The sequence below is a fragment of the Schistocerca americana genome, chromosome 2 (assembly GCF_021461395.2).
Source record: "Schistocerca americana isolate TAMUIC-IGC-003095 chromosome 2, iqSchAmer2.1, whole genome shotgun sequence".
In the NCBI taxonomy this organism is placed as follows: Eukaryota; Metazoa; Arthropoda; class Insecta; order Orthoptera; family Acrididae; genus Schistocerca; species Schistocerca americana.
In genome coordinates this window covers 634,802,670-634,823,852 of record NC_060120.1, presented here as the reverse complement: position 1 = coordinate 634,823,852, position 21,183 = coordinate 634,802,670, and the positions used below count along the sequence as shown (strand labels likewise).

The window sequence follows — 21,183 nt, the reverse complement described above, 5'->3', positions numbered from 1 at the left end:
ACTGTGTCCACAATTATAATGGACAGCAACATGGCTTTGAGCCACTGGATAAATCTGTCCATGGCCATTGGATGATGGTAGGAGTCATATGACTTTCATAAGTATGTATGAGAAGTGATGATTCACAAGGGAGAAAGAGGCAATGGGGGCATGCACATGCCTGCATACTTTTAATTGCTGGCATGGGACGCAGTCACTGGACCAGTTGTTGCAGCTGCACTGGCTGCTGGAGTAAACAAAATGCTCCTGAATGAGTGCAGTAGACACACAGTTGCCATGGAGCCAGCTTGCAGAAGTGTGAGGGATACTAGGGGTGGACACACTCTGAAGTGGGTCACAGGTATCCAATACTGGTGCAAGACATAGTAGTCCATTGGAGTGGTAAGGGTGCAAGATCATCTAAAGCAATCAGTGACTATGTTTTCAATGAAAGACATGTGCCACAGATTATTTAATACCCTGTATAATATATTCCTGTTGTCTGAACTGGCAGTGTCAGATCTACTTTCCCTCCTTGAGACAGATACCTGTTGCCATGGGGCAGTGGTCACTAGAACCCAGAAATGAAACCCATCCACTGAGGGGCAGAAATACCCAACTGCCTCATACACACTGAGGAGCTTGCAATCACACATGGCTCAACACTGCTGTGACTCTACGAGCTTTGTTAAGAAAAACACCAGAGGTTGTGAAGTCCCCATGATGCATTGCTGTAGGACTGCATCTATGGCAGTTTTGTCATTGGTAACAATTGTTATGGTATGGTCAGATGGGGGTAGGCTAGGAGGGCACTAGTGAGAGATCTTGCTACATTTGCTACTGTACATGAGAAATGGAAGGAGAAATAGATAAGTGACAAACAATGACTTGAGTATGTAAATCAGATTATAAATTATGTTGTACTTAGTAGATATATGAAGCTCTAATTGACAATGTAAAAACTCAAATGGAAGGTTGTGTGTGTGCCAAAATCATCAGATATTTGGGATTATTATGGCTACAAGAATATTGCATGATGCCTTGGTAGATAATCAGAATTGTCTTATATTTTCATTGTTACTATATATCCAATGGATAAATGGAACCTGCTCATTACATCTTCAGCTGAAAGACTGATTTTACTACAATCACAGATTCCATGTAACCTGTCACCTGCTCCAATTATACTGATTCCATGTACAAAGCTGACTCAAGCCTAGTCCTCTTGAAAACCAGGTGATACATATGTCTCATTTGAAGTCCTATTACAGTCTTGATCTGTGGCATAGTAAATTATGGTAGTGATTTTAAATGACATGCTCAGAACTGCATGTATACAGATTATTGTAATTTAGAATTCTGAAATGATGATCTGCTAGTTGTTTCAAATTTTCCAGTATTTGATTAAAAAAATGCATCATTAACATGCATAGACTCTCATTGGCAATATGTGAACTCTGTTCGAAAAGTGGCAAATTTTCACCTATTAACACAAGTTCTTCTCACTTATTTTTCTTGATCATGACTGTTTGCGACACTCACTATTATGGCTATTTATAAATTCATCCTGTAAATGTGTAGGAAATTGTCTATGAATAATTTATAAAATCATAAAATATAGCTCAGTTAATTTACAATAATGAAGAGAAGAGTAGTTATATGTAGCAATTATATGTATGGTGAAATGAAGTCACTTTATTTCATTAATCAATAGATATTGTTCAAATAGCTTTTATGTTAGTTTCCATTTTCATGGATGGAGTTTCAGGCATGAAAATTTATGGTGACTTTTGTATCAGAGTCTGTGAAGATTGTTCCAGAAACAATATTTTATACTTCAAATATTTTACTGAATAACATACGTCTGCGGTAATGATATAGGCCTACATTTGTTAGGAGTGAAAATTTTGAGTGTACCCTGTCTTATAAATATTAAATATTTCTTTGAATAAAATTTTTCTTGAAAGAATTTTTGTGTGTTGACAATTGACTAAATAAATATCAGAAAAATATAGCCCTTACAGGAATTTTGATGTTTTAGGTAGCAGTTCCATATAGACTAGACACGTACTATAATGAAAAAAGTTAAATGTTGTTGAAGTGATAGCAGGATAAGTGGATCAGTTTCACCTTGCTAAGTGTCACACTCCATCTTAGTAACATCCCTAAAAGTGATACAGTTATTTACGATTAATTTTGTATACATTTTAATAGTTCAACTTGCTGCAGGATTCCAACAACTCTCATAGCAATCTTCTGATGTGCAGCCACAATAAAACAAATTATTCCTCTGTCATGTGTGTATAACTTTCTTTGTGTAATCATTAAAAGTACATATTCCAGATGTTTGTTCATAACTATTTAGACATGGAGTGTGAATAATCATTCCTATTTATGGTATAGACAGACTGGTATTAATTATGCCTATTTGTTAATATCACAAACAGACATAGTTTAAATAACTGCCTCTCTTGACTTCTTTCAGTTTCATGAAGGTTTTATTTTATGATAGAAACCATAATACATGTTTTTGCTAAATAGGGTAATGAGCTTGTACTACATGAGTTATTTTCAGTCATCGTGATGCAACTATTGCATCTGGTGAGTAATTGACAATAAGACAAATTAATGAATAATTTTTATGAAAACAAAGTACAAATGGTGCTTACTTTTCTGCAAAATGGAATAAACTTGTGTTTTCATATATGTATTTCAACATTGGATGCTTTGAACAAATAGAGCTGTTATGAACTGATAATATAAATGTCTGATATTAGACCATATGTTGAAGTTAAGTGAAGTGAAGATAGAATGAAAAAATAATTATGTTTTAGGGGCTTAGATACAGAACAATTCATGTTGTACTAATTTGTTTCTCAGATAACAGAGGCGTAATCAAACAATGGAAAATCTTTGATGAAGTAATGACAATATTTTCATAATATTGTCAGAACAAAGACATGTTTTATTTGTTACTAACACCCACTTCACCTGTTATAGGTTCCTATTGAAATTCCTATGGATTACACTGCTTCTAACCTTGAGCCTGAGCATCATGTGGCTTATTTCCGTGAAGACGTTGGAGTTGGACTGGTTTATTGGTACTGGCATATGACATACCCACAAAGAGGACCTCCTGAGGTTTTAAGGAAAGATCGTTCTGGGGAATTATTCTATTACTTCCATCAACAAATCATTGCCAGGTTAGTACATATTTGTTACTCATGGTTCAGACTTTATTTCACTGACAGTACACTGCTGTAGCATAAACTATGTATTGTGAAAGCCCGCCCAGTTTAACCTTGTGGTCTAATGCACTGCTTTCCAGGCAGGAAGGCATGCCGGTTCCCAGCATGAATTCCCCAAGTGGATTAGTGTCGAGGTCTGGTATGCCAGCCAGCCTGTGGATGGTTTTTACTGTGGTTTTCCATCTACCTCAGTGAATGCAGACTGGTTCCCCTTATTCTGACTCAGTGACACTATGTTGGTGATTGCTGTGCAAACACTTTCTCCACATATGCATACACCATCATTACTCTACCATGCAAACATTGGGGTTGCACTCGTCTGGTGGGAGATGTTCCCAAGGGGTCCACTGGAGGATGTACCGCACAATAACCCTGGGTTCGGTGTGGGGCGGCAGTGGGGTGAGTGGACTGCTGTAGCCTGTTGTGGGGTTGTGTACCACTGTGGACTATGGCAGGGATGAAGCCCCTACATCATTTCTAGGTCCCCAGTTCCATACAATACAATACAATACAATATGTGAAAACCAATTAGTAATGTACCAGTATGTAAAAGGATGTTTGTTATTTCAGTAGTATAGCTTAGAGGTCATATATTGTTTATAGGCTTATACAGGACAAAAATCCTTGGTGTTAATGATTAAAAGAATGAATGTCTCAGTTTTACACATTTACTTAACTTGCAATATGTTGCTGCTTTATTGGTGGATGTAAAGAAGTTGATGAAGTCCATATTGTTTGATTAACTTTCCATGAAGATTGTTAAGCATTACCAAAATGATGGGTCATCACTTTACTTAAAACAGTGTACACAACACACTGATTTTATCAGACAATGTTACGTATCCAAAAAATATAAAAATCTCACATCAGATTGACATTGCTTCTGAGGACAAAATTCTGCTCAACCACGTTAACAGTAATATGTAACACATTCTCTCATTGTTCATTACATGCTTTTTACAAAATTACAATCAAAATTTTCTTAATTTAACAGATTTAGAAATGGTTAAGGCAATACTCTATTACAGAGTTTCCTGCTTGATAATTATGCTACAAACTCATAACACTATCACACAGTTGATTACATAATAAAGGACATACATTAATTACAAATTACTATATCAAATTACTACAGGTCCCCAGTTCCATACAATACAATACAATACAATACAATGTATTGTAAAAAACAACTAGTAATTTACCAGTATGTAAAAGGATTTTTTTTATTGCTGCTTTATTGGTGGGTGAAAAGCATTTGATGAAGTCTACATCTACATCCATACTCCGCAAGCCACCTGACGGTGTGTGGCAGAGGGTACCTTCAGTAACTCTGTTGGTTCTCCCGTCTATTCCAGTTTTGTATTGTTTGTGGAAAGAAAGATTGTTGGTATGCCTCTGTGTGGGCTCTAATCTCTCTGATTTTATCCTCATGGTCTCACAAGTTATACGTAGGAGGGAGCAATATACTGCCTGACTCCTTGGTGAAGGTATGTTCTTGAAACTTCAACAAAAGCCCGTCCTGAGCTACTGAGGGTCTCTCTTGCAGAATCCTCCACTGGAGTTTATCTATCATCTCCATAACACTTTCACCATTACTAAATGATCCTGTAATGAAGTGTGCTGTTCTCTGTTGGATCTTCTCTATCTCTTCTATCAACCGTATCTGGTACGGATCCCACACCGGTGAGCAGTATTCAAGCAGTGGGTGAATAAGTGTACTGTAACCTACTTCCTTTGTTTTCGGATTGCATTTCCTTAGGATTCTTCCAATGAATCTCAGTCAGCATCTGCTTTACCGACAATTAATTTTATATGGTCATTCCATTTTAAATCACTTCTAATGTCTACTCCCATATAATTTATGGAATTAACTGCTTCCAGTTGCTGACCTGCTATATTGTAGCTAAATGATAAAGGATCTTTCTTTCTATGTATTTGCAGAAATTTACACTTGTCTACATTGAGATTCAATTGCCATTCCCTGCACCATGTGCCAATTTGTTGCAAATCCTCCTGCATTTCAGTACAACTTTCCATTGTTACAACCTCTCGATATACTGCAGCATCATCCGCAAAAAGCCTCAGTGAACTTCTGATGTTATCCACAAGGTCATTTATAAATATTGTGAATAGCAATGGTCCTATGACACTCCCCTGTGGCATATCTGAAATCACTCTTACTTCGTAAGACTTCCCTCCCTTGAGAATGACATGCTGCATTCTTTTATCTAGGAACTCTTCAATCCAATCACACAATTGGTCTGATAGTCCTTATACTCTTACTTTGTTCATTAAAGACTGTGGGGAACTGTATCAAACGCCTTGTGGAAGTCAAAAAAACGGGATCTACCTGGGAACCTGTGTCTATGGCCCTCTGAGTCTCGTGGACGAATAGTGCGAGCTGGGTTTCACACGGTCATCTGTTTCAAAACCCATGCTGATTCCTACAGAGTAGATTTCTAGTCTCCAGAAAAGTCATTGTACTCACATATAATATGTGTTCCAAAATTCCACAATTGATCGATGTTAGAGATATAGGTCTATAGTTCTGCACATCTGTTCGATGTCCCTTCTTGAAAATGGGGATGACCTGTGCCCTTTTCCAATCTTTTGGAATGCTATGGTCTTCTAGAGACCTAGGGTACACCACTGCAAGAAGGGGGGGGGGGGGGGCAAGTTCCTTTGTGTACTCTGTGTAAAATCGAACTGGTATCCCATCAGGTCCAGCGGCCTTTCCTCTTTTGAGTGATTTTAATTTTTTTCTATCCCTCTGTCATCTATTTCGATATCTACCATTTTGTCATCTGTGCGACAATCTAGAGAAGGAACTACAGTACAGTCTTCCTCTGTGAAACAGCTTTGGAAAAAGACATTTAGTATTTCAGGCTTTAGTCTGTCATCCTCTGTTTCAGTACCATTTTGTCCACAGTGTGTCTGGACATTTTGTTTTGATTCACCTACCGCTTTGACATAAGACCAAAATTTCTTAGGATTTTCTGCCAAGTCAGTACTTAGAACTTTACTTTTGAATTCATTGAATGCCTCTCACATAGCCCTCCTCGCACTACGTTTCGCTTCATGTAATTTTTGTTTGTCTGCAAGGCTTTGGCTATGTTTATGTTTGCTGTGAAGTTTCCTTTGCTACTGTAGCAGTTTTCTAACTCGGTTTTTGTACCACGGTGGCTCTTTTCCATCTCTTACGATCTTGCTTGGCACATACTCATCTAATGCATATTGTACGATGGTTTTGAACTTTGTCCACTGATCTCTTGCTTGGCACATACTCATCTAATGCATATTGTACGATGGTTTTGAACTTTGTCCACTGATCCTCAACAGTATCTGTACTTGAGGTAAAACTTTTGTGTTGAGCCATCAAGTACTCTGAAATCTGCTTTTTTTCAGATTTGCCAAACAGAAAAATCTTCCTACCTTTTTTAATATTTCTATTTATGGCTGAAATTATCGATGCAGTAACAACTTTATGATCGCTGATTCTCTGTTCTGCATTAACTGTTTCAAATAGTTTGGGTTTGTTTGTCACCAGAAGGTCTAATATGTTATTTCCACAAGTTGGTTCTCTGTTTAACTGCTCAAAGTAGTTTTCAGATAATGCACCTAAAAAAATTTCACTAGATTCTTTGTCCCTGCACCCGTTTATAAACGTTTGAGTCTCCCAGTCTATATCTGGTAAATTAAAATCTCCACCCGGAACTATAACATGGTCATGAAATCTATTCAAAATATTTTCCAACTTTTCCTTCAGGTGCTCTGCCACAACAGCTGCTGAGCCAGGGGGCCTATAGAGACATCCAATTACCATGTCTGAGCCTGCTTTAATCGTGGCCTTCACACAAATTATTTCACATTTCGGATCTCCGTCAGTTTCCTTTGATACTGTTGCACTTTTTATCACTATAAACACACCTCCACCTTCATTGTTCAGCCTGTCTCTATGGTATACATTCCAATCTGACTGTTTACTCCTGGTTTCAGCTAACTTTCCGTCCCTAGTACTATGTGGGCATTGTGAACGTTTATTAATGAGAGCAGTTCTGGGACCTTTCTATAGATGCTCCTGCAGTTTACTGTTACCACATTAATATTGTTATTCCCTGTAGCGTTTCGCCTACTGCTACCTTGTCGCGTCTCAGGAGGCGTCTTGTCGGGCCTAGGGAGATAATTTTCTAACCTAAAAAACCCACATGTGCACTCCACACATACTCTGCTACCCTTGTAGCCGCTTCCTGCGTGTAGTGCATGCCTGCCCTATTCAGGGGAACCCTACATTTCTCTATCCGATAGCGGAGGTCGAGAAATTTGTAACCCAGATCTCCGCAGAATCGTCTGAGCCTCTGGTTTAAGCCTTCCACTCGGCTCCAAACCAGAGGACCACAATCGGTTCTGGGAATGATACTGCAAACAGTTAGCTCAGATTCCACCCTGCGAGCAAGGCTTTCTGCTTTCACCAACTCTGCCAACCACCTGTATGAACTGGGGATGACCTCTGAACCCAGACAGCAGGAGTCATTGGTGCTGACATGAGCAACAATTTGCAGTTGGGTGCATATTGTTTGACTAACTTTGCATGAATATTGTTAAGAATTATCAAAATGATGGGTCAGCACTTTACTTAAAATAGTGTACACAGCACACTGATTTTATCAGACAATATTACATATTCAGAAAAGATAAAAATTTCACATCAGATCCACATCGCTTCTGAGGACAAAATTCTGCTCAAGACTTCCATGATATAGCTTCAACCATGTGCCTTAAATAGATTAAAAGTAATATGTAACACATTCTCTCATTGTTCATTACATACTTTTTACAAAATTACAATCAAAATTTTCTTAATTTAACAGATTTAGAAATGGTTAAGGCAATATTCTACTACAGAGTTTTCTGCTTGATAATTATGCTACAAATTCGTAATAATAATAATAATAATAAAGATTTTATTGTCTTTAGGCCATTACAGCAATTGACAACGTCAAATGAAGTTACAATTTATAATACAGTGTGATAAGGTATTGACTACTGAAATATTTTACCTTATATTACAATCAATGTACAGTGGGTCATCTGTTAGATTACTGCATTTTACAGTTGAAGAATTCATTGATATCATACTATGACACAGTTGATTAAATTATAAACGACATACATTAATTACAAATTTCTATAGCCTTTCAGAATCAGTTAAATACCAGTTGTTAAAAACATAAATGTTAATACAGTGACACAATGAAGTGTGATACTGAAAGTAATCTGTAATGAATAGACACAAATGTGATAAGGGTATCATAAACTCTGGTTGACACAATGTGATTATAGTATCACTAGATTCACAGTGTTTAGTCACATTCAGCCATGGTACGAATGGGGGGGGGGGGGGGGGGGAACCTTGTACGTCTCTGTTTATGTAAGACATGTGAATAAGACATAGGAAATCATATGTATGGATGCTATAAATAAAGTGACACGGATCTTTACTTTTTCTGTCCAAAATATATTAGCAAATTGTAATAATGAATCCAGAATACATTTTCTTACAGAATTAATCTTAATATAACAATTAAGTGCAACTACATTCAAAATATTAAATGAAATTCTCAAACTGCTTACAGCAACGTGCTTGCTTAAACAAGATTAGAAAGTTATGTTAGTTAGGCAATTGCTCTTTATGCAACTAATAATAATGTTTCTCCAAATCTGGCAATATATTACAGTAAATCAAAATTCTATTTGTGTCTCCTTCACTTAGATGGTATCTTTTTTTGACTAGCTTTAACATTATCTTATTTCTATTAAACAGTTAGTTAGTTAGAATTTTAATTATTTCTTCACCAGTACCTCAGATATTTTCATTCAAGTTGTAGTTCACAGTTCAATCCAGATATTATCACATTTATGAAATTGACTCTAAACAATACCAACATTTCTCTCATATCCTTTGTTTTACATCCGTATATTCTCACACATCATGTACATTCCATTCTTAAGTATACCTGCATTACTTCATAGTCGCTCCCTAAACTGTACAGAAGCAGTGGTCTAACAAGAATGCCCTTGGGGGTTTATAAATAAGTAAAAATGAGAAAACAGCTGTTTTATGGAGCATACCATTGTAGATTTGTATTGAACTATTTTTAGTGGGATTTGCAAAGGCCGATGTCCTTACAGACTGCTCTTGGAGTTTGTCTTTTTGTCTGTATTATGTTTGTGTATGTTGAAGTTTTTATTTATCTAATTTAAGTTTTTTATCACATATTTACATGTTTCTAAATAAAAATGCAAGTCTATAATAGGATCAAAGATTTTTGAAAGTGAGGCCTGTAGGAATCTGTTTGCTATGCATGGCGCATTGCTGTTATAGCTCTTTCTTGGGTCAAGAAGGTGACTGAGCTAGTAGTTGCACTATCTCAGAATATAATCCCATTCTGTAGAATGCTGTGGAATTGGTCAAAGTATGCAATTCAGTGTGGGAGCTTACTTTGTGTGCAAGTAAACATACGCTGTAGCATGCTTCCGTCAGTGTTGCATTTGTTTGGTTATGTATTTATGCCTTTTATAATCATGTTCAAGCCATATACCCAAAATTTTGTGTCCATTAAGGGTGTAATTGCATTGAAACTGTCACAGGGGTGTTGGGGGCTTCCTCCCTTAAAAAAAAGTTAAGAAAAGTTGTTTCTCATGTATCTGTTATTTGCATCAAACTGGTCATTCAGCTCCTCTGTAGTTTTTTTATGTTTGCTTACAGTTTTTTTGGGATCGTCCTGTAAGAAGGATGGTAGTGTCAACTGCAAACAAGGTATTTGTTTGTGATTCAGTGCTTAGATCTAGGTCGTTTATGTACAGAAGGAAAGAACTGGCCCAAGAATGGATATTTGAGGGCCTCTACTTTTGTTCTGTGATTCAGTTCATGTGTTATTGCAATGTTTTATTTCCAATTTGTTAAGCGTGAGTAGAACCATTTGATTCAATGTCTCTAATGCTGTACTTTAGGAGCTTTTCCAACCACACTTTCTGTTCCAATATGTCAAAAGCTTGGCTTGGATCTAAAAACTACCAGTAGCATTTTGATTTTTGTCCATTGCTTCTAGAGTGTTTTGTAAAAAATTATGCATATTTGTAGATTTATTTTGCTGGAAACTCTGTTGGACATTGGTACGGATTGTGTTCTGATCCATGAATTTCATTAATCTGTTATATATAATTCTTTCAGTGATTTAGGGAAAACCTGCTGGTAAAGAGACTGGTCTACAGTTTTCCAAATTTGCTTTGTCAACTTTTGTAAGAATAGCATCTCTATGCTAATATTAAGACAGCCAGAAAAAATTCCTCTTGATCACATCTGCAAGTAACATTGCAATGTTTATAATACATTCCTTTATAAAGAAGTCTGGAATACTGTTAGATCTTGAGGAAATTTTTTAAAGGTTTTTGCTACTTGAATGATTTCATTTAGGGTTGTTTCGTAGAGAAGATCATGTGGCAGCAAGAATTTACTTTGTTCTGGTGGTTTATTGGGCTACCTCTCCTATCAACGATTATTAAATTTTTTGTATTGTCTACATAGTACTGCCTGAAGAGTTCACCGCTCTCTTTGGGGGTCAGTATCTCTATTATTGAAACTGTTCATAGTGATATTTTACTTTTTACTATCGGCTTCCTGCTTTATTACTCACAAGATTGCTTTGCTTTTATTTCATGACTGTGATATACACTGAATTGCCAAAGAAACTGGTATAGGCATGCTTATTCAAATGCAGAGATATGTAAACAGGCAGAATGTGGTGCTGTGGTCGACAACGCCAATATAAGACAGCAAATGTCTGGTGCAGTTGTTATATTGGTAACTGTTGCTACAGTGGTAAGTCATCAAGATTTAAGTGAGTTTGAACATGGTGTTTTAGTTGGTGCATGAGCGATGCGACACAGAAGACCATTTCATGAGTGTACCATGAATATCAGGAATTAGGTAAAACATCAAATTTCTGACAACACTGTGGCCAGAAAAAGATCCTGCAAGAATGGGACCAAGGACAACTGAAGAGAATCATTCAACAAATTGCTGCAGATATCAATGCTGGGCCATCAACAAGTGTCACCTTGCAAACCATTCAATGAAACATAATTGATATGGGCTTTTGGAGCCAAAGGCCCACTCGTATACCCTTGATGACTGCAAGACACAAAGCTTTACGCCTTGCCTGGACCCGTCAGCACCAACATTGGACGGTTGATGGCTGTAAACATATTGTCATGTTGGATGAATGTCATTTCAAATTGTATTGAGCAGATGGACATGTATGGGTTATGGAGACAACCTCATGAATCCATGGACCATGCAAATCAGCAGGGGACTGTTCAAGCTGGTGGAGGCTCTGTAATGGTACAGGGCATGTGCAGTTGTAGCAATATGGGACCTCTGATATGTCTAGATACAAATCTGACAGGTGGCACATATGTAAGCATCCTGACTGATGTCCTGCATCCATTCATATCCATTATGCATTCCGATGGACTTGGGCAATTCCAGGAGTTAACGTTGCACCCCACAAGTCCAGAGTTCCTACAATGTGGCTCCAGGAACATTCTTCTGAGTTTAAACATTTCCGCTGGCCACCAAACTCCCCAGAAATGAATATTTTGGAGCCTATCTGAGATGCCTTGCAATGAGCTGTTCGGAGGAGACCTCCACTCCCTCGTGCTCTTGCGGATTTATGGACAGCCCTGCAGGACATGGTGTCAATTCCCTCCGGCACTACTTCAGACATTAGTCGAGACCATGCCACGTTGTGTTGAGCACTTCTGCATGCTCGTGTGAGCCCTACATGATATTAGGCAGGTGTACCAATTTCTTTAGCTCTTCAGTGTAAATTTATCATTATCAATTATTTTTGGTTGGTGTACGGCTTTTCTAAAAATCTCAAGGAGAGGGGGTATGTTGTGGTCTTTTCTGTATCTGAGTAATTCTCTTCTTGTGTTGCTTGAGATTTTTAGAGTTATATATTCCTTACTGCGCATGTGTTGAGAGGAAACACTTTTTTAAATTATAGCTGAAAATGTCAGAGAACTTTTCAAACTTTTTTTGTTGGTGTCACACATCTGAGAAATTTCTTTCCATCTTTCTCTTGATAACAAGTGATCAACTGTTTCTACACTCTAAGTGTCAGCCACAGTTCTTTTATGTTTTTGGTTGAACAATAAGTAGTCCGAGAGGGTTACCATATGGGCTATGCATTTTGCAGTATAGGCTGTGATTACAAATACTTGGTCCAGAATAGTAACAGTGGTTTTGATAATTCTTGTTGAGGTTGTTGTTGTTTATTTTAAATCAAAGTGTCTTTTAGGCTGAGTAATAGTACCTTTTCCCAGCTTGTTCCAAGAAAATCTGTGTTAAAATCGTCACACAGTACTGTTAAATTCTTACATACATGTATCCTATTTAGTAATGTTTTAATTTTATTGAGAAGTGACTAAAAGTTCCCATTTGGAGTGTGATAAAAAGTGTAAATGTCATGTAACTGGAGTATGATAGATACACATAACAACTGTATTTACACTATTGATTTCTACACCTGTCTCTTTGTGCAGTAGGTACTGAAAACTTAATAGTTTTGAATTTCAGCCTCCTTTTAAGGATTAGCCTGGTATAAAAAATGAAGCAGTCGGCTCTACCTGTGACCAGTGTTCCATGAGACAGAGAACATTGGCAAAATAAAGTTCAGTATTTAGCAAAACCTCAGTGTCTAAAACTTTGTAACTGGTTGGACATTCTGGTGGTATATGGAGAGAGACCAGTCACAGCAATTTATTTTTCTGGATTTTGAATTACCATATAAATTTCCTGAAGGGTAATTCACAATACACTTCATTAGTAACCCCAACCTCTCACCTTTCTAAAACATCATGTCAGTAATAAAAGTACATTCATTTTATTATTATCTGATTGTTAATGAAACTATTTTCAAACTCATTACCAACTTACATTCAGCTATTTTTATTTCATACAGGACAGGAGTGAATATTGTTTCATTGCTTTGATATAAGATGGCCACTGAACATGTGGGTTGACCCTTTAAAAAGCATTTCTCCCTCAAGAATTATCATGCATTTTTTTGGTTGTAGTGGGATAATCAATACCAGATGTTACATAAGACAAATACTTCCCCACTAATCTCTGTACCTTGAAGGTTGACACCGTCTTCCCCAATATGACTACTCATCAGTTTTTAACTTCATTACTGGAGCATGACAGTGGAAAATATAAGGCGAATCCTCCTCTTAGTATTGAGACCAATTAAGGATAGCAATTATTTTTCTAGTCACAAGCAAATCATTATTTGAAAAGTAATACAAACACAAGACAGAATGAACTAGCAATATAGGAATCATTTAAATATAGTGCTATTGATTTTTCCTTCAGCTAATTGCACAATAATTAAGAATGAATGTCACCATATTCTGAAATTCATCAGCTTAGCATCAATTTGAACTTATGTTATGTTCTCTTAATATTATTGCAAATTCCACAAAAGTTCAATAACTAAACTAAGCATTGTATTAGTAAATGAACTAGTCATAAGTTTGCCTATATCCTAGCCAACAAAATAAAAGTCTAGATGTTTTCTGTTGTGCAACAGAAGGGAATACGCCAATAACAAGCATACACGAACATTAATAGCTAAACATATATTTCTGACTTCACAATACAAAAGGCTTCCTCTCTCTCTCATCATTCAACACAAACTGACTGTCCAAAGCACAAATTGTAGAGGCTCCATACCTCCACTTGCCCACATTGATCAGCAGCTTTCTTTGCCCTGATGCTCCCATAGAGTTCCCCAGCCCCTTCCCCAGGGTGTGGAGCGTTGGAGGGTGTGGCACGAAGTTGGCATCTGTGAGGCTTGAGGGTTGTCAGTCAACATCACTGAGTGTTGCATGGATACTGTGTATGTTTGGTACGGTGTGAACTGAGGCAGAAAGTGATGTGGCCAACCATAGCAGGAGGTAGAGGGGCCAGCAATGGTTCTTGCACTTTTGGCAACAGTGTTGAATTTTCTGAGATTTGCATGCTGTTAGGATCCATAGGAAATGTGCTGCTCAGGGTGGTAATTTGCAGAGTGATAATTAGTTGACATGCCAGGGAGAGTTGGGAAGACAATGACGTGAAATTCACTGTTATTGGCAGATGGCAGGTTCTAATGTGGCTGTTGGTGATTGTTCATTGTGACATCTGAGGCTGCATGTGTTGCTTCCACAGAGGTCATAGACAACTAGCATTAAGGTGATTTCATCTGGTTAAAAGTCTTGTATGTCAACCATGAGCATTTCTGGTTTGGTGGGTCGTGATAACATCATATGAGGGACATCTGGATTGTTGCCTTCCTGTAGATTGTTCGTATCTTCTTCAGAGATGAGGATCCATGCTAGTTTTGGTCTGTTAATCGATCTTAAATGTACCTGAGAGAAGTGCCTGCATGGTATTTAGAAATGAAGAGGGGTACCTGCACATGTGAGCCAACTTTGCTTCACTGACACTCGAGGCACACATGTGCCCACTGGCAACAACCTGTGTGACACGTGGTAAAACAAAATTTCAGTGACAAACTGAGTCATTAGTTGAAGACCTGTGTGTGAGAGATTGTGTAGGCAATTGAATACTGTGCACCGCATAGATGTGGATAGTATTTATCAGATCTTGAGTTATGACATATCACAAAGGAAACTGACCTCCAACCCCAGGATAGATCACCATTCACTGTCTTAGTTGCTCAGAGAAGAGGTTGTTTGAGGCACCATGCATTGTGGTGATTGGGTGGACCCGGGATCAAGCTGATGCAGTGCACTGTGCTATTTCTAAAAGTGCACTGGTAGAGTCTAAATCAGCAAGCATCAGGCGAGAGGTCAGAGTGCAATTGTTGAAGTGGAGGTAGTGAGGCACATAGCACTGTACTGAGCTGTCTAATTTGTCAGCAAGACACATTATATGTTGTGGTGCTTACTGGCTGGAAGTTTGGGGTGTGGCCATCTAGTGGGGGCATGGCCAAGCAAGCTGGTGCCACTGCAGTTTGACATTTGTCAGAGCCCATTGTGTGCATGCACATCTGCAAGGGACGTCTCGTGTATTTTCTGACACAGGTCGTCATTGGCCAAGTGTAGTTGCTGTGATTCGACACTGGTCTTCTGGAGTCATTCTTGGATAATTTCGATGGTTTGAGTGATATTAACACATTTTTGTAGAAGTGGACCTGATGCAGGACGTAGGCAGATGTGAGTATTCATTCTTGGCCTGTGGTGTAATTGGTCAAGAAAGCCCTAAGGTGACCTGCTGTGTGGAATAGTGGAATAAAGCACCATGGGTGAAGTCAGGTGAGAGGTGGAATCTGTGAAGGAAGTTAAACCCTGTCCTGGTTTTAACCACACTGATGATGTAAAAGGTCCAAGGCCAACTTAGCTCATCCAAAAGTGTATCCACACTGCCGTGCATGTGGATAGAGTCTTATTTACCTGCGTGTACCTGCAGTCTCAAGTTTTCAGAGTGCAGTTCAAATGTTTGACAAGGAACAGTGCACACATCTGAACCCATGTTGACAAGAAAATATAAGTCTGTGGAAAGGTCATAGATATCCAGATGTCTTTCAGAGGGCGTTGTTTTTATAGAAGAAAGGCAACTTGGTGACATGGCGGAGAGTGGCACACCCATCGTAGTCCACTTTGTCAGTTTTTGGTAAGAACAAGGCTGCAGAGAGTTGTTGATGGCAACAGCATACTGCATGAGACACGAGCAGTGACACAGCCTGCCAGGAAAGGCAAGCGGGGCCAGAAAAGCTGGCTCAATGTTTGCAGCTGGCAGTGTGGTGCTGTGTGTAAACTGGGATTCGACATGTGTGAAAGGGCCCATGACATTAACTTCACTTGAGATTGGATGGCCCTGAGTTTCTTTGGAGAGTGTGCCAGGTGGACAGTGATGCACAAAGGTATGCTCAAAGTGAGGTGCTGTGTTAGTGAATACAACCTGTCTGCTTGGGCAAATTTTTTGTCTAACAATTTTGTATCATGTGCAATCACTGCAAGTTGTAGCTGAGGCAGGAGTTTGATAATCCATAATGCCCAAATGGGCGGGTCTGGTATCAAAGTGGGATCCACTAGTGAATGTATTTGATTTCACTGTTGTGAAGGAGATTCCTCTGTGAGCTGCTGGTCAAAAATCATGTGTTGCCCATCTTGCTCAGGCGTGCAAGCAGTCTGTTGCAGCAATGCTGTTTTTGCTGTGTTGTAATTGTTGTGTGTCAGCAGTGATAGGACATCGTCACTGATTAATTCTGCATGTTTGGTGAGGTGGCAGATCAACATCACAAATTCTGAGTTGTCATTTACAACGTCTAGTGAAGTGAATACACACTCAACCATTGCAAGCCACAATGTCACCTGATCAGACTAGAAAGGTGGATGTTTAGATTGTGGTGCAGCTCTACACTGGCTGTACCACCTGAGCTGAATAGTAAGGCAGGACTGGTGCCAAAACTATTGTTTGCAGCATGGCTGAAGCTGGGAACATGGCTTCAACATTGCACAACAGATGTGCATTTGAACTGATGGCACCAAATGTTGGTGACTGCATTGCAGTAGATGCAATTGATACGATGTCCATTCACATGGGAACCAAATGTGAATAGTCTGTGAAGCTGGTTGTTGTGTGACCAGCATGTAAGTTCACTAACAAAGACTCTGATGGTGACAACTGTTGTTTTACATACATTGTGTCTTGTGTAGTGACGTTTGTGAACACTGTGTTGATGAAGGTAATAAGAACACTGAACCACAGCCAGTGTCAAAGAATTCAGAGCAGTAGAGCTGCGAGAAATGATGAACACAACAAATTTGTGTCCATTATTAACAAGTAATAAAGTAATATGAGATGGTATTTCAAGAATAACTCAGGGTCCTCTGCAGTTGCGTCTCCAATGTAGGTGTTTTCCTCTGTATAGTGGAAGAGAATGCAACAATAACTACCATATGTCAATATTACAAATTAAACAATTGTTTCTAACCGTGCAGCACAAAAGACTTCCTCTCTTTCTTATCACTCAGTGTAAACTAACTGCCCAAAGCACAGAGGCTCTACACCTTGGCTTTGGAATCTCTCCCCCCCCCCCCCTCCCTCCCTCCGTAGTTTGTTGTAATTAATGAGAACTGAGATAATATTAGAAAATTTAATTATCAGATTTTGCTTGTTGTACAAAGTCAGCTTGCTTCACGTAGAGAAAGTGTCACCAAAGTTTAATCACTTTACATTGTCTCATACTAGTATTATGGTTGATCGAGTTTCATGCTGGGTAGGAGCGTTCCCTCAGACACATATTACAGTGCAATCAATGGGCAAGGCCTTCAGAATGGCATGGATATTACTTTTTTGGTTGCCAGCATTCCATCACCACAGATCGGGGTGCCAGTTAGAGTTGGCACTCTTCACCACAGTTCACAGCATTTGCGGCATCTCCCTCCATTGCACAGCAGCTTGCTATCCCCAGGGTACTGGCCCAGACCCCATTACAATTGTGTCTAGTAGGAACACATGTATAAAAGGGTTGATATGTTTACTAAACAGTTGAACATTTGTTACTCAGAGGTAGAATAGTCAGAACAGGGGTATGATTATCAGCTTCTCATTATCCATAAATCAGGTCAACCTAGCTTAATACCTATACATTTTTACTATGTATGAAGACCTTTATGTGCTTGCCTTATTGCAAGCGGATAGTTACAAAGAAGTCACTGAAAAGAAGGAAAGTTGGTATCCACACATTAATTACAGACCACATGTGTATACGAGACATCACAGCATATTATAGTATAATATATGTACAGATACAGAAATTAATACATCATCAGCAATGTAATTAATTAACAACTGCTAGTGCAATTGGTTAAGAAGGTACACAAATAACCAGTGAGAGGAAATTGTGAAAACCCTACCTAGCAATGTAGATTATCAGTGGCAAGTGTTCTAGATACACAAATTCTAGCAATGTTTATGCACAGTATATTTGAGCCAAGATTTAATATAAAGAACACAATTGAATCTACATGCAGAAAAAAATAATAACTAATAAGTATTCCTCTATGTACAACATAAATATGCTAGTCAGAATGTCAGTCTCTCATAGGGCACGACTTTGAAATTCGTATCCTCGTAACAACACAAAAAACTTCATCCTATGACTAAATGTCTTACTGACATTTTAATTTCAAATGAGTTGGCGCTAGCAATGTCTTCCCATAGATGCAAATGTATATGTGGTGGTGATCCAGCCTGATGAGGTGCATTAATGTTTTTGACTAATTTTGTTTTCTAAACTACTGCACACAATTCATTTACAGTCCATGTATTTGCCTACTCATGTCAACATATAGTCAAAGTGCTCTGTTTCTCTTTCCACGTATTTCATCGCTGACTATGAGATGTCACACAGCATTGAATCCATGCTAAATTACATCTCTGTTTTTGCATGCATAATGAAGGTTCTAAAAAAGCAAAGTTTATGGATAACTGCAGAATTATTCTGCTGCCACTAATGCACATTTCCCACAAGGTGTGTAGAATACATGAGAGGTAGGCCATTCCAGGGGTATAGCACCACTGATTGCCATGCAGGATGTCATGAAGTGGACAGCAGTGGTGCCGACTTCAAGTCTCCATATAGTGTGTACACACCTGACGATATTTACAACCACATATCTACAACTTGTCCCGCAGTTATTGTCCCCATTATGCCTTAAGCCTTATTTTTATTGGTTAACAAACGTATATTAGCTCCTAAACAACTACAGGCAGATTGAAATTGCATGGCTTTGTTGCCTTTCTCTAGTTAGTTAAGAATGTTGTCAATATGAAGAAAATATGTTTTCAAAATTGCAATATTTTCATACTCCACCAATGCTGCAAGCTGTTTAGGTAAATTAGACCTCCTTCAAATATTATATCGATCTAGTCATGATTCAGAAACTCCGTTGGACCTAAATGACAAATTTCTGGTGACCCTAATAGTGTTTGAAGGTGACGAAGCCTGCCAAGTACTATGCTTCAAAGCACCATGTGCAATATCTTCTCTGTAACACTCTTGGCCCTCAAAGTCGATGTCCAGAAGCAGATGTTCTTCTTTTCTAGTATCAGAATCAATGAAAGCATTATTTTTGACATACTTAGTGAATGCACTCGAACACAAAAAATTGTAAGTGCCTCCTTCGATCCTGATTATCATATAGGTGGAAGTTGACAGAAGAATGACAGGATGAAGATATTTAATCAGGGTCTTCTGTTAGTATTAAAACATGCATTCTTTGCTGCTAAAGTAGTAGGTTTCATGTAGACTGTGCCGAGACCCCAAAGCCTAGTAAAATAATTTTCTAAACAGTGCTGATTTAACCAGTAGGTCAATATAGCTATAGGTTACACTAAGATTTTTAATTCAATTAAAAGAGAACTGTAATTGAAGCTTTAGACATTAAAAACCCTTTTCTAAACAGAAGGGGACTGCATCTTTTTCCTGCCTTCATAACTGAACTGATTTTTTTAAAAAAAGAAAGTGTGTTAGTGTGCGTACATGATTGAATTGATGACCACTTCTGAGACGAGTCTTTTCATCTGTCAGGAATCTCGAGTTTAGCGCATTGAAAACATCATTTACTTATTCATTCTATGATATCAGCCTCCTGAGCCTTCTTGAGGACAAACTTTACAGCTTACGCAGCACACCTTGAAAATAACTGAGCAATCATTGTGACACTTTGGCGAATATGTCCAGTAACATTCACATATGCTTCTGATAAGTGATGTGTAGTTAAAAAAATCACAAGTGTCACGACTCAAATGGTCCAGTATTATACGATTATTAATAACTGTTCCATTAGTCAGCGAAATTCTTCGCTGAGAAAAAAGTTTTGGAGCAGCTTCAAGAGCGAGGCACCCTTATCTTCTGTTCACTGTCCACAGGATATGAGTAATGTATTTTGTCTATTGTTAAGTTTAGTTGTTTCCGTACTCTCAGACTCTTGAATACCACGTCGCAAGTAATGGGAACAATGCCCAATCAAGCGTCTTAATGGTGTTTTATTATTGACTGCAGCAGCTCATTTGTCTTTGTGATGCCAAAATCATAATATACAAACTGTTTCCATGTTAAAAATAAGCTTTGAACTATCACCATTTGAACATTTTTGTATGGACTGAACCGGAAATAATTCGTCCATCAGTGTTCATTTTGTCGAAACTGGGAACAGCCATCGCTTCAAATGGTTTAATCATAACCACTTTGGCTTTAATCAGATTTATCACTTCTTTTACTTGTCAAATAATAACATACTTTAGGAGAGGCTGATCTCAATGTGAGTGCATTTGTTTCACCCTCTCGACTCATTTAAAACATCTTTCTTTTCTCTCTTTTTTTATCAAGAATCAAATTTGGTTGGCCATGAAACACTGCGACAAACTTGCCACCATTTTCTTTTTAGAGCCACATGACTGGTGCTTCATTGTACTTTCTTCAGAAGTGCAGCCTCTGTTTTCAAGATAGAGTTGCTTGCTCTTAGAAAAGGCAATTCACCTTTCAGCTCCTTAATTATTGTCTTTTTTACTATCTGATTTGATTTGATTTTTATTGTTGTAGAGACCTCAGAGATCATATGAGGCATTATGAAAGTAAACATTACAGAGTATAATTGTTACACAAATAATAACAAAAACAAGAAAAAAATTACACAATATAAATATTACACAAATAATTATAGTACCTTCACACAAATACAAAAGAGAGGAACTTCTGGTACAAATTGATATTGCATAGTAAATTTAGCCAATTACAGACTTATTTAGATATAGAAGCACATACAAACTGATCACATAAAGTGTAGTCATACCATATTCTTTGGCTCTCCTAAAAAT

The 21,183-nt window shown here is 38.0% G+C and overlaps 1 protein-coding gene across 1 annotated transcript in view; it reads left to right on the top strand.

Annotated features, from left to right (window-relative positions):
* Positions 1–21,183, top strand: part of LOC124595848 (phenoloxidase 1-like) — a 190,248-nt gene that overhangs the window by 63,132 nt on the left and 105,933 nt on the right. The window contains exon 6 of the mRNA XM_047134754.1: positions 2,980–3,182. Coding sequence (XP_046990710.1) covers positions 2,980–3,182 — 203 coding nt within the window. The remainder of the gene's footprint in view (positions 1–2,979; positions 3,183–21,183) is intronic.